Source organism: Callorhinus ursinus, unplaced genomic scaffold, assembly GCF_003265705.2.
Source record: "Callorhinus ursinus isolate GAN/ISIS: 27379988/994484 unplaced genomic scaffold, GSC_fseal_2.0 scaffold5, whole genome shotgun sequence".
NCBI classification, from domain to species: domain Eukaryota; kingdom Metazoa; phylum Chordata; class Mammalia; order Carnivora; family Otariidae; genus Callorhinus; species Callorhinus ursinus.
In genome coordinates, this window is record NW_027397067.1 from 17,445,896 (window position 1) to 17,459,824 (window position 13,929).

Consider the following 13,929-nt stretch of genomic DNA (forward strand, 5'->3'; position numbering starts at 1 on the left):
AACAAAAAGATAACTAGAAAATTCTGATATATTTGAAAATTTGGAGGCACAATTTAAACTAACTCATCAGATCAATGGAACAAGATAAAGACCTAGAAATGGACCCTCAACTCTATGGTCAACTAATCTTTGAAAAATCAGGAAAGAATATCCAATGGACAAAATTCTCTTCAATAAATGGTGCTGGAAAATTGGACAGCCACATGAAGAAGAATGAAGCTGGACCACTCTCTTACATCATACACAAAGATAAACTCAAAATGGATGAAAGACCCATATGTGAGACAGGAATCCATCAAAATCCTAGAGGAGAACATAGGCAGTAATTGCTTCAACATTGGCCACAGCGACTTCTTTTAAGACATGTCTCTAAAGGCAAGGGAAACAAAAGCAAAAATGAACTTTTAGGACTTCATCAAGATAAAAAGCTTTTGCACAGCAAAGGAAACAGTCAACAAAACTAAGAGGCAACCCATGGAATGGGAGAAGATATTTGCAAATGACATTACAAAAATAGGGCTGGTATCCAAGATCTATAAATTTCTCAAACTTCAACACCCCAAAAACAAATAATCCTGTCAAGAAATGGGCAGAAGACATAAACAGACACTTCTCCAAAGAAAACATACAAATGGCTAACAGACATATGAAAAAATGTTCAACATCACTAGCCATCAGGGAAATACAAATCAAAACCACAATGAGATAACACATTACACCAGTTAGGATGGCAAAAATTAACAAGACAGGAAACAACAAGTGTTGGCAAGGATGTGGAGAAAGGGGAACCCTCTTACACTGTTGGTGGGAATGCAAGCTGGTACAGCCACTCTGGAAAACAGTATGGAGGTTCCTGAAGATGTTAAAAATACAGCTACACTATGACCCAGCAATTGCACTACTAGGTATTTACCCCAAAGATACAGATGTAGTGAAAAGAAAGGGCACATGCATCCCAGTGTTCATAGCAACAATGTCCACAATAGCCAAACTGTGGAAGGAGCCGAGATGCCCTTCAAGAGATAAATGGATAAAGAAGATGTGGTTCATATATACAATGGAATATTACTCAACCATCTGAAACAATGAATATTCATCATTTGCACTGACATGGATGGAACTGGAGGGGATTATGCTAAGTGAAATAAGTCAAGTAGAGAAAGACAATTATCATATGGTTTCACTCATATGTGGAACATAAGGAATAGTGTGGAGGACCACAGGGGAAGGGAGGGAAAACTGAATGGGAAGAAAACAGAGAGGAGACAAATCCTGACAGACCCTGGACTCTGGGAACCAAACTGAGGGTTACAGAAGGGAGGGGGTTGGGGGGATGCAGTAACCAGGTGATGGGCATTAAGGAGGGCACGTGTGGTGATGAGCCCTGGGTGTTATACTCAACTAATGAGTCGTTGAACACTACATCAAAAACTGATGATGTACTATATGTTGGCTAATTAAACATAATAAAAAATATAGTATATAATACATACAGCATATAATGTGTTAAAAAATAAATAAACCACAATTAAAATGAGAAAATATCTAGAAGTGAATGTTACATATTAAAACTTGTGGAATGCAGTTGAAGTAGTACTTAGAGGAAAATTTGTAGAATTAGATACACATGTTAGAAAACTGAGTCCAGCAATAAATAAAAAATAATACATAATGACCAAGTTGAGTTTATCCAAGAACACAAACTTCATTTAATATTAGAAAACCAATCAATCACATTAACAGAGTGAAAGAGAAAAAATGTGTTTCCTCACCAGATGCAGAAAAAGCATTTGATAAAATTCAACATCCATTTACTGTTAGTGAATTAGTAAAAGAGAAGAACTTGCTTTTTTTTAAAAGATTTTATTTATTTATTTATTTAGTGATGTTAGTTATTTCAGAGAGAGAGAGAGCAAAGTTGGGGGAGGAGCAGAGGGAAAGGGAGAAAGAGAATCTCAAGCAGACTCTGTCCTAAGCATGGAGCCCGATGCAAGGCTTGAGCCCATCACCCTGAGATTATGACCTCAGCTGAAATCAAGAGTTGGACACTGAACCAATTGAGCCATCCAGGCACCCCCAGAAGAACTTACTCTTTAAGATACTAAGACATACTTTAAAGTACTATATTTCAAACTATTATTGGCCCAGAAATAGCCAAGCAGACCAATGGAGCTGAACAGACAGCCTAGACATATAGGGAAAGGATTTTATTTTTTAAATAAATGGTGCTAGGACAGTTGGATAACTACATTTTAAAGATAAGATTGGACACCTACCTTCCACCACATTGAAAAATCAGCAACAAATCAATCCTTGACTACCATGTGAAGGCAAATCTATAAAGATTTTGGAGTTATAGAATTTATAGGACAATATCTTTCTGAATTCAGGATAAAATTGATCAATTCAACTAAATTAAAATTAAGAATTTCTGCGCATCAAAAGATTCCAGAAAGAAACTAACAAGTTTCCAGAAAGGGAGACTATAAATGCAATACATATAAATGACAAAGGATTCATATATAGAATATGTATTTTTTTAAATACTACAATTTAAACATCAAACTAAAAACTGGCAAAAGACTATGAACTTAAATAGATGATATCCAAATGGCATATATATGTGTATCAGCCTCATTAGTAATTAGGAAAATGCAAATTAAACCACAAAGGGATATATGTATATCACCAGACTGTCAAACATTAAATGTCCACCAATACCAAATGTCAGGGAGATGTGCACTAGGACTCCTATATTGCTTTATTATGTTTTCACTTGGACTTAGTCCAAGAGGGCACAGGAGTTCCACTGAACTTCTAGTATTATGACAACTATCAAGTTCCATTATTGCAACAGTTGCCATCACCTGGGGTTGCTAATCTAGGGTTTGTTTTCACCTTCAAACTCTGGTTTATAACAGTTCATTTTCCTATTTGCAACCAGTCTCTTTCCCATTATAGCCAACTTTTTTCTAGAAAGAATAGTCTATGTTTGAGCTCAGCTTTTGCTTCTTTTGCTACCTGAGCTTTTTCAAACTCAGATTTTGCTTTTTTTTTTTTTTTTTCTATCTTTGCAGTAGATGCTGACTCTGTCACAAGGGTAGTTTTAAGGATTCTAGGATATGGGAAGAAATCACTCTTCCTTTTCTATTCTTTCTTCTTAGGCAGCAGGTAGCTTCTTCTGGGACATTGGAGGGACAATAAACTTTGTGGCTGAGAGAGTTTAGCAGAAAGTCATACCGCAATGGAGAATTTTTTTTTGTTTGTTTTTTAAGAGAGGGGGGAAGGTGCGAGGGGCAGAGGGAGAGGGAGAGAGAGAATCTTAAGCAGGCTCATGGGGCTCCATTTCACGACCCTGAGATCATGACCTGAGTCTAAGTCATGTCACTTAACTACTAAGCCACCAGGCACCCCCGTAATGGAGAAATTTTGAAATAAGAAACAATAGGTGGTCATTGGAGAAAGCAGCTGAAAATGTGTTGAGTGGGGAAAGGCAACTTATAGACACACCCATGCCAGGATGGAACTTAATTCCCGAAAGCTTAGATACCACCTTTCCTAAACAAGGTTTCCGGTGACATTTTAATCCCATGGAGATAGATCTGGCCTAGAGGTGGGGCAACATGGTCAGAATCGGGTCTTAGATGACTTAGAGACTGGTAGAGAGTAGTAGGTAGATCTGATGTTAAGAGGGTTAGATGTTAAGAGGAAGAGAACTGGGCAGAACACTGTAATTTTTATTAGACTTATGCTACTGCCTCAGAATAGGGGCATTAAGTAATTACAACCATACATCCTACGTTTATCTTATCTGCCACTCATTGAATTCACTATGCATTTCAGTTGACAGTTGTTACTGGATTTTGAAGTGGAAGTTAGAGGGATTGATGCTATTATTCTAACATCAATTATAGCCATACCAGATTAATAGATGACTAAGTATAGAGAGATTTAAAATAAATGGCACACACACACACACAAATAAAAATAAAAAAATAATAAAATAAAAGGCACACATTCTGGTTGCATATTATGTCACTTTTAAGCGTAAAATGAGAAATTATAAGAAAGATCTTTAAAATGAATTAGGTGAATTTTATATTTAAATGTATTCTAGGTACTTCCTTTCACCCTAAATTCCATACATGCTTCCTTGCTCTATAGGCAATTCCCAAAGATGGGTCATTGACCAACTACTTCCTGAGCAGTTGTGTAATTTTGGCAGCTGCCTCTGCTAGTCATATTTCCCAAGGATTCCTCAGAGCCAAGAGTATCTGCCAAGAGGAGTCAAAATGCTGCTGATGACCAGGAATTGGATTTGTTACAAATGGAGATGGTCCAGCCCTCTGAATTTGCCAATGCTATTGTTAGAGGAGTGTGATAAATGGTTGAGTGCATCTGCCCTTGTGAGCTGACAAAGATCTGAGCAGCTTAAAATATGACAGGAAGCCAGGCTTCTCTGGCTAAGTCTTGGGCAGTGTGTATCAGTCTACAACTGAAACTTAAAAACAAGAGAATGTATTGCAAAGAGGCACTTTCCAGGGGTTTCTTTTTTCAAGGCAGAAGTAATAGCTCTTGTATTTGATTGGCCTAGAAATGATTTCTGGAACTAGTACGGGAAAATGCTGCAATTGTATCCCAGAGCACAGTGTGAGAATTCCAGGAATATTATGCCATTAAAATTAATGTGTTTAAAGAATCCACTTGATGTTTTTTGATGATGATCATCGTATCATTGAAGTTAGAGAATTTCTTCTTTCTTCCTTTTTTTACCCCTTCTAATTTGGTAGTAGGTAATTTAAGAGGAAAAAACTAAACTTTCAGCTATTAAAAGAGAACATTTATAATGAGCTTAAAAATGCTTACAGAAGGAAACTACACAAGTAATCTGGTTTTTTTTTGTAACAATTAAAAACAAAATAATCACCTATAATCGTAATGTGTAGCTAAAAGCACTGGTAATTGTGGTTATAACATTTCATGTTTTTCTTTCTTTTCTACTTGTTTTTCTGCTTTATTCCATTGTGTGTGTGTGTGTGTGTGTGTGTGTGTGTGTGTGTGTGTGTGTCAAGGTCACCAAAGATTTCTATATCACTAAATCCAGTGATCAATTCTTAGTCTTCATCATATAGGACCTGTTAATGGCATTTGACACAAATGACCACTCCCTTCCTTGAAATACTTTGTTCACTTAGACCCCAAGATATATTCTCCAGATTTTTCCTTCTGCATCATTGGCCTTTCTTTGTTCATCTCTTCTGCTTGTCCTTTCTTCCCAAAGCCCAGGTTTTGGACTTCTCTTGGACCCACCCCCAATCCCTTGGGAATCTTTTCTAGTTCCATGGCTCTAAATACCATCTACCTTCTGAGAACTCTCAAACATAACATCTCCCTCAATAATTCTTGCCTAAACGCCAGGCTTATATATCTCTCTTACTTCCATGTCCACTTGGAAGTCCCATAGGTATCTCAAAGGTATCTAAAACACAACTCTAAATCCTAGCAAACCATGCCCTACTGCAAAAAAAAAAAAAAAAAAAAAAAAAAAAAAGTATTGCCAACTCATTAAATAGTAACTACAAACTTCTTTTGCTCAGGCCCAAACTCTGGGGCCATCTCTGATTTCTCTTTTTTTATATCCCCCATCCAATCCATCAGCTAGCCCTCAAAATATATCCAGAATCCAACCACTTCTCATTATATCTTCCACTACCACACTGACCAGAACCACCAGGAACTTTTCCTAAAAGAGTGTTGCTGCTTTGGCCTTTTTCCTCTCTAAGAGTTAGTAATCCTTCTAAAACTAAAGTCAGCTCATACCACTCTTTTTCTCAAAAAACCCCAATGGCTTCCCATGTCACCTAGACCAAAAGCCAAAGTCCTTACAATGGCATACTAACATTCTGTGTGCCTTACTTTTTTAATTTAAAAATATCAAAAAGGCAGCATAGTGCTGGTTAAGAGCATGTGCTCAGGGTCAGATTGCCTGTATTCAAAGCCTGGCTCTAATTATTAGCTGTATGATATTGGGCAAGTTACTTAGCTTTCTAGTGGCTAAATTTCCTCACTTGTAAAATGGGATCATTATAGTACCTATTTCATAGAGTTGTGGTGAATATTAATGAATTAATATTTATAACATGCTTATAATAGTGCTGGCATATAGTAAACATTATAAAATGTTTTTTAAATGACAAAATAGGCATTTTGTGCTATTTAGCATGATTTCATCATGAATTCTGCACATAAAAAACAACTCCAATGGTCCCATCTATAAGAATTTATAGAGGGGCACCTGGGTGGCTCAGTCGTTAAGCGTCTGCCTTCAGCTCAGTTCGTGATCCCAGGGTCCTGGGATCGAGCCCCACATTGGGCTTCCTGCTTGGCGAGAAGCCTGCTTCTCCCTCTCCCACTTCCCTGCTTGTGTTCCCTCTCTCACTGTGTCTCTCTCTGTCGAATAAATAAAATCTTTTTTAAAAAAAGAATTTATAGATAACTCAAATGTCTCTCAAAAAGCATGAAATGTTTTGATTAAACAAATTTAAAATGAACTATCATTGCTTTATTCTTTTTGTTTATTCTGAGTTCAGAGTTGAAATGGATTTTACACCATGATTTATACTTTAAGTATTTTGGTACTTTTTAAGCACACTGATGCTGAGCTGCTTAATCACCTACTTCCTAACCAGCAATACTTTAATTCCTAAAGTGGCGTGATTTTTTTCCCTGTTTATTGTGTAGATTGACTTCTAAAGTATACTTTACTTTTCTGCTCTATTTATGGCTTTTTATTATTGCATTAAAATGAAATGGTTTAATCTAAACCAAAGCAAAGGCTTAAGGTATACTCCTACATATAGCTATGATGGGCATAGTAGGGAGAACAAGTCATATAAAATTTCCAGTACAGAGTCATGAAATTCATTGACTTTATAGTGGAAAAATTACTATAGACTCAAGTTTTGAACATGGCTTTAATCATTATTTAAATCTGTCTGTAGAGGGAAGTGAAGGAAATGGCCACCAGTCAGACCCTGACTGTCATAGCTCAGTTCTTACCTTCATTTTACAGGTTTTTTAATACTTGAGTATAACTGAAGAATAAATAACCCCCAAATATCTTTCTCTCTCTCTGTCTCTCTCTCTGTCTCTCTGTCTCTCTCTCTCTCACACACACACACACCCCGCAACATAACACATACCCATACCCTTCAGGAACTGATTTATGATCCACAGAGAAGTGAGGACATTTTACTCACAAGTAAACTTCTACAGATTATTTGAAGTGGAAAGATCTATTTGAAAAGAAGTCAAATATACATTTGAAAACAAGGGAAGTCATAGTAGTTGCTCATAAAACAAAAGGGAGTAAGGATTTATGAAAGATCTGTGAAAAGGGTCCTACTATTTATTCAAGGGACTATGAATCAGGTTTTTTTTTTTTTGACAGTTGAGTTTAACTTTTTGAATATGTGGTGTGAAGTTTTGTTAATTCTAGAAACTTATTACAGTGCTAAATGGAATTTTGGTGTAAACTGACCCTACTGCACAAACTCTTAAAGGCCTCTGCATATTGAGGTGGGCCACTGATCAGCTGCCAGGTAAAAATAAACTTCACATATTTGCCAACAGCAAGAACAGACTACAAAAATGCAGGAGTTGAGAATTCCTTTGAGGATGTGAGGAGAGAAACAATACTACTGTGCCTGCACATCAGAAACAAGAGGCAACATCTGATGAAAACTTGCTTAGTTACATCAACATTTTTGTGAAACTTAGCACTTCACAGTAATTGCATGTAAAAACGATGTACAAATGAATAGTGCCCCTCCTAAAATGTCAATGCAATTCTTGTCAAATAATACTTTTCCTCACTTTTTTTTTTAATTTTAAAAGAAAATTGGCCCTGAGACACCATCCAGACAAGAATCCAGATGATCCAGCTGCTGCTGACAAGTTTAAAGAAATCAACAACGCCCACACAATACTTACTGACATGTCAAAGAGAAACATATATGACAAGTATGGATCACTGGGACTGTATGTGGCCGAGCAATTTGGAGATGAAAATGTTAACACTTACTTCATGCTGTCAAGCTGGTGGGCAAAGGTAAATCAATTTTTTCTTTAGAAACAGTTTCCTAGAAAAATTGTGGTATTATTCACTCTTTTAGACTCCATCTCAGAGAAAACCTAACCTTACTATATTATTAAACTCTTGTAAATAAAAAGAGATAATCACTTTGACTGAAAGCTGCTATTTGAGGATCTTTTTTTTCTTTTTTGCTTTAGCTTGTCAAATAATTATAAAATACAGCAGGACTTAAAATACCTCTAGACATTAATTATAATTGAATTTGAGGCTTCAGGTTAATTCTGACTGCCCTCCCTCTCCCCATAATGACTAAGAACTGACTCACTGCTCAAAACAAAAATAATTTATTAGTGTGACAAGTGCTTAGTAAATTATTATAGGACAAATTTAACCATGTACTTTACTATCTATAGCATAAGCTACCGGAGCAAACATAGTACTTGGGAGAATGCATGGTAATTATGTGATAGGCTCACATGGGGCCTGACTTCAAGTAGTGGAGAAGGAAATGAGGGGGGAAAAGTGAGAATTAAGTAGTGCTGGAAGGGTGTTGAAGAGACACAGAGGGAGAAATAAAAAAAAAAGGATATCTGGTCAAGAAGAAGGCAACATTTTTAAGGACTTAGTGCAATCAGAATTGACTTCTGACAGTAAATATTTTGTGGTTTCCTAGGAATACCTAGTATATGAGTGTTTAATGATGGTTATATACTTGTTTATGAGTTTTAATATCCTTATCTTCTGATAAAAGGGTATTTACATGTGAACCATACATATGGTCCATCAGCATATTTTTTGTACAATTCATATAATTTGGGAAATCATATGAACTCACATTCATATGGGTGATAATAATTTAAAAAGCTACAGATCTCCAAAAAGAGGGATTGTTATTTTCTTCCACTAAAATAAATCTTGCTAAATTGAAGAGTCTTATACATGCAGGAGGAGAGAGAATATATTGTTATACATAAGCATGGAGAGTCTGCAACCTGAAGCCTCACTTGTCTTCTGCAGTCTCCAAAATTTCTTTTCCTAGAGATAACTGGGATTCCCACTGAAACCCCCTTTCTCTATTGTTGAAGACCTGGGAGGGAGACAAGTTCCCACTGAGTGGATTTGGACCTTGGAACAAGAGTGTACATAATGACAATGTCATTTATAATAGATTGAGTGTTCATATAACAGTGTGGGCTTGCCTGCAAATCTAACCTCCAGGCATGACATTCTCTCCATGGGAAGGTATATCTGGCATTCTAGATAATTTACATACCAGCACCTAGGTTGCATACTGGGGCTGGCCTGCATAAAAACGAGAATAGGCTTCCTTGCTGCAGAAGTTGACAAAATTGATCAAAATTCATATAGAAAAGCAGAAGCTGTCCAAAAGTATAAGAAATTTTTGAAATAACTCCTGATATGGCTCTTTAAAAATACGGTTACAAAGAAATCTACCTTCTTCTGCTGCTTATATCAAAAACCTAATTGCACAGCGCCCATTAGAGAGGGCTGGCACATAGTGATCATGTATTAAGTATGCACTGCAGGAATGATTTATTATACCCATGAAAATACGTATTTCAAAATATTGGACTCCTACTTATGCCTAGTAGTGTGCTAAGCACTGTAAGTATGTAAGGCAGAGTTCTTTCTGCAACAGGCAAACAATCTAGTTGGAATAATTAAAGAACAAAACAGTATATGAATTAAAGGAAAATTTCAGAGAAAAGAAAAATATGGGAATTGCATGGTAAAGACAAAAAAGGACAAAGGTAGGTAAAAAAAGGAGTAGCTTGTTGGGGCAGTAGCTCAGGAATACTGCACAGGAGGGTTTTGGAGGCAGCTGGTGAGAAGGGTGTTGCAGTTTTGTTTTCAGAGTAATTTACTTAAGTCTATGAAAATGTAGAGTATACATGGCAAAAAGATTATCGGCATGAGTATGTGACCAAAGCTCCCTCACTCCATGCCACTGTAGGCTCTACCCCATAATGGGGACCAGAGTCAGAGATGGGGTGCTGGGCTAAGAAATAGGAATGAGCCAGGTGAGGCTCATCAACGTTAAAGATGTCTACCTTAGGTTCCTGAAGAACTGCATATACACAAAGTGATGTTTATCCTCTTTCTCTTTTTAGATAAAATCTGCATTCTGAGTCAAAGATGTATAAAACACTTCCTATGTCAAATAACGTATTTTTTTAAAAAATCAAATTTATTTTGCTCAATTAACAAAAGGTTTAAATTGGAGGTTGGGAAAGTTTCTTTTCATTTTTAGCTATGGCAGACTTAGTAAAGCAAACCTTTTATCTTTTTCTAAAAATTATTTTTATTTATTTATTCTTGATTGAGAGAAAATGAACATGGGGGAGGAGCAGAGAGAGAAGCAGGCTCCCTGATGAGCAGGGAGCCCAATTCAGGACTCAATCCCAGGACCCTGGGATCATGACCTGAGCTGAAGGCAGTCACTTAACCAACTGAGCCACCCAGGGACCCCTAAGCAAACCTTTTATATGCTTGTGGGGAAACCCTGGTGCTGGCTGTTCACGAGGAGGAACAAGTCATTTGTTTATCTATTAATTACTTCATACATTCATTAATTCAATAGATATTTATTGTCTTCCACATGCCAGGTACTAAATCCTTATGTTAGGAGGGACTGAAGGATGACTAACATATAGTTCCAGCCTTCAAGAACCTCAGTCTAATGTGAGACAGACATATAAACTGATCAATGTCTTAAATTGAATTTTGTCCTAAAGAAATTTATATGGAGTACAGCTGGGGCACAAAGGAAGGAGAAACTGTTTTAGAGTTGGGGGGGATCAGGAACAATGTCAGAGAGAGGATCTTTGAGATGAATCTTAAACACACAGTGGACATTTTTTAGATGGCTGGGGAATGGGAAGGGGCCCTCTGGGCAGGTGAATCCACAGGGAGAGCAAATCTATGGCAGGTATGGCAGGAACAGGGCTGTGCTAATTCACAGAAGGGTTTGAAGACAGATGGCTATAAATAAGGACCTCAAGCCTTTCCTGAGAGGCAGGAAAGTTGCTACATAGGTTCAAGAGAACATGTATTTCAGAAAGCTCCAACAACAATGTGCAGAGTAGAATAGGAGGCAAGAGTAGAGGCAGGGAGGCTAGTTAGGAGGCTATTGAAGTGTTAAAGGCAGAGATAACAAGATCTTTCTAAAGTCCTACCATCTTTAGGAGGGAGGATGTAAGAGATCTTGAAGAGATTCTGGCAGGACTTGGTGACTAAGAGAAATGCGGAGGTGGGAGGGAGAGCTCTCAAAAGCTCTTCTTTGGTGAGAATAATTCAGTCCCCTTGGTTAGCTCATTTGATCTGTAGAGGTTGTTTGTTTTGTTTGCTCTACTCTTAATAATGACCACCAAAGCTTATGAATAAAGAAGAAAACATCACCCTTCACTACTTAGGCTACAAGTCACTTTCTGTGAACTTGTTAGGCAAAACTTTATAAGGAATTTGTTTCCAAAGTAACTAAAAAGGCAATTCTTGTATGGAATAAGGATGAGGGTGTATATGTGGTCTGCAGGGTGAACTGCATTATCTTCAGGTCTCTGAAGATACACGGATGCACACTTATTTCTGGGGTTCTCCCACACTCCACCACCCCTCACCCCTATTTTGCTTTGCCTCTGCTTCCCCTAGACCCTGTTTGTCATCATTGGCCTCTTGACTGGCTGTTATTTTTGCTGCTGCCTATGCTGCTGTTGCAACTGCTGCTGTGGACGCTGCCGGCCCAAATCATCGGTGCCAGAAGAGGACTTTTATGTGTCCCCAGAGGATCTTGAGGAGCAGATCAAGACCGACACGGAAAAAGGTGGAGTAAGATGAGAACAGAGCTAGTGGGTGTCCCTTCGCAGGCCTGACCAAGCATGAGATCCCTGACGGTGGTTATCACTAAAGTAAGAGAGATCCAACAACCCAATGAGGGGAATCCCAAAGACTGTCATCTTTGGTACCTCTTTTGGAGAGGATGAAAGGACAGTTACCTCTCCCAGCTGCAGAGAAAAGTAGAACCTGACACCATTAAAAAGAAATATGCTGATCACAAAGCAAAGCCAGTACAATTCGTGATCTCATTATAGGTGCATGAGCTCTAGGTTCAGGGAGGTTTGGGTGGGAATGCTCAGGCGTACAAGAACCAAACCTGTTACCTTAGGGTGTCTATTTATATAGAAGGGAATGACATCACAAAAAGTCAATAACCCTTGACTTTTCTTCTTTCTGATTACTTGATAAATGCGTTTTGGGTAGAACTGGGGAAGGGTGATATTTCTTCCCTGGAAATGTAGCTTCCTTTCAAATCCGCACATTCAGAGCTAGCCTCAACCAGCATCAAGAATATTGTCCTATGTAAATGGGACTGTTTGCTTTGCTAAATCACCTCCACATGTTTGTCTATGTTTATACATGACCATGAAATATTACTTGATTCTTCAAGCTCATTCCACCCAGAAAATGATAAGGAAAAAAAGTATAAAGAAAGATAAAACCTCACAGAATTCACAACACCAGGAATACTTCATATGCTCTGGGAAATGCTTTGTGCAAACAAGCTGGAGTCAAACCTGCCATTGTCCTCTCTGCCTTGCAGCCATAATCCTACTATCATTTTCTCCTTTAGAATGCATCATTATTCTGCCTTACAGACTTCATCACTAAATCACAAAGAATCTTGGACAGCCAAATAAAAGAATTACTTGATAATTCGGACAGTGGCCCATTGTTGTCAGAATTGCTGAATTTAGGAATTGTACACTTCTCTGGACTGTACTCTGATTCTTTTGATCACAATGAAATAGAATTTCTATGACATCAAGCAGCAGAGACTATTTAAAGACTTCCACATACTTTTTATTCCCTATCAAATGTGATGCTAAGCAATAGTGTTATTACCCACCCTGACTCCAGCTTGAAGGAGGAAATCTTCAATTATATGAATTGTACTTAGTCCAGACCATTTTAGAATTGGGAGTCAGAGAGGACTGAGGGATTTTCCTGCAACCTGTGACCCCTCCTCTCTATGGTGACCGCTGCATGGTCATTCTGGCAAACAGGGGGGTTACTCTAACAATTTTTTATTACTGCCCCTGGAGACAAATTGTGGGCCCATGGTGAGATATAATTACAATTGCCTTTTGCCTTATCTGGGCTATAAAAGGACAATTAATCTTTTAATGAGGACATATATACCAAAAACAGCAAGCAAGCAGTACTACTTAAAAATGGGTTAAACAGAAATATGTATGTAGGTAAACTCCTCTCCATGGAAGGGCCAGTGACCTTGCATAACTTGCTTAAGAATGATGATCCCAGTACATTAATCCCATCTGCCTTTGCAAGGGAAATAAATTGTCATAAGATCACATTTACTGGCTCTATTGTCTACAGGATCTCCCATAACATCCATCAATCCAGTACAGTATTCAAATACTAACAGAGGATAGGAAGGGACAGTGAGATAGGAAAGTATTGTCATCATCATCCACTGTGTCAACCTTACCTTAACTTTTCCTATATAGTGCAGAAACCAAAACTAGGTGAATTGAACCTAGATATCCCAAATCTACTGTTTCATACTTCTCTGAAAAGCCTCAAAGTCTTTCCTCTTTTAAATTAGATAAAAGCTCTACCAGGTCATTTCAGCAGACCTCCTTTGCAGTTTTCTTTTCTGGAACAGAAATTTATACTCAGTGCCAACTTCCACCCAGGTTTCCTTCCTGCAGGATGGCTGGTGATAAATCTGTGTGCCTCTCACTGTTCTTAGTTCTGACACCCCAGAGTTACCAATTCCATTGCAGAGGTCATAT

At 37.8% G+C, this 13,929-nt stretch overlaps 1 protein-coding gene across 2 annotated transcripts in view; it reads left to right on the forward strand.

The window, feature by feature from the left end:
- The window catches only part of DNAJC5B (DnaJ heat shock protein family (Hsp40) member C5 beta), an 86,000-nt gene that overhangs the window by 53,193 nt on the left and 18,878 nt on the right, over window positions 1–13,929 (forward strand). For both annotated transcript variants that reach the window (XM_025870651.2, XM_025870652.2), the window contains 2 exons: window positions 7,897–8,110; window positions 11,765–11,936. In XM_025870651.2, the coding sequence (XP_025726436.1) occupies window positions 7,897–8,110; window positions 11,765–11,936 (386 nt within the window). The remainder of the gene's footprint in view (window positions 1–7,896; window positions 8,111–11,764; window positions 11,937–13,929) is intronic.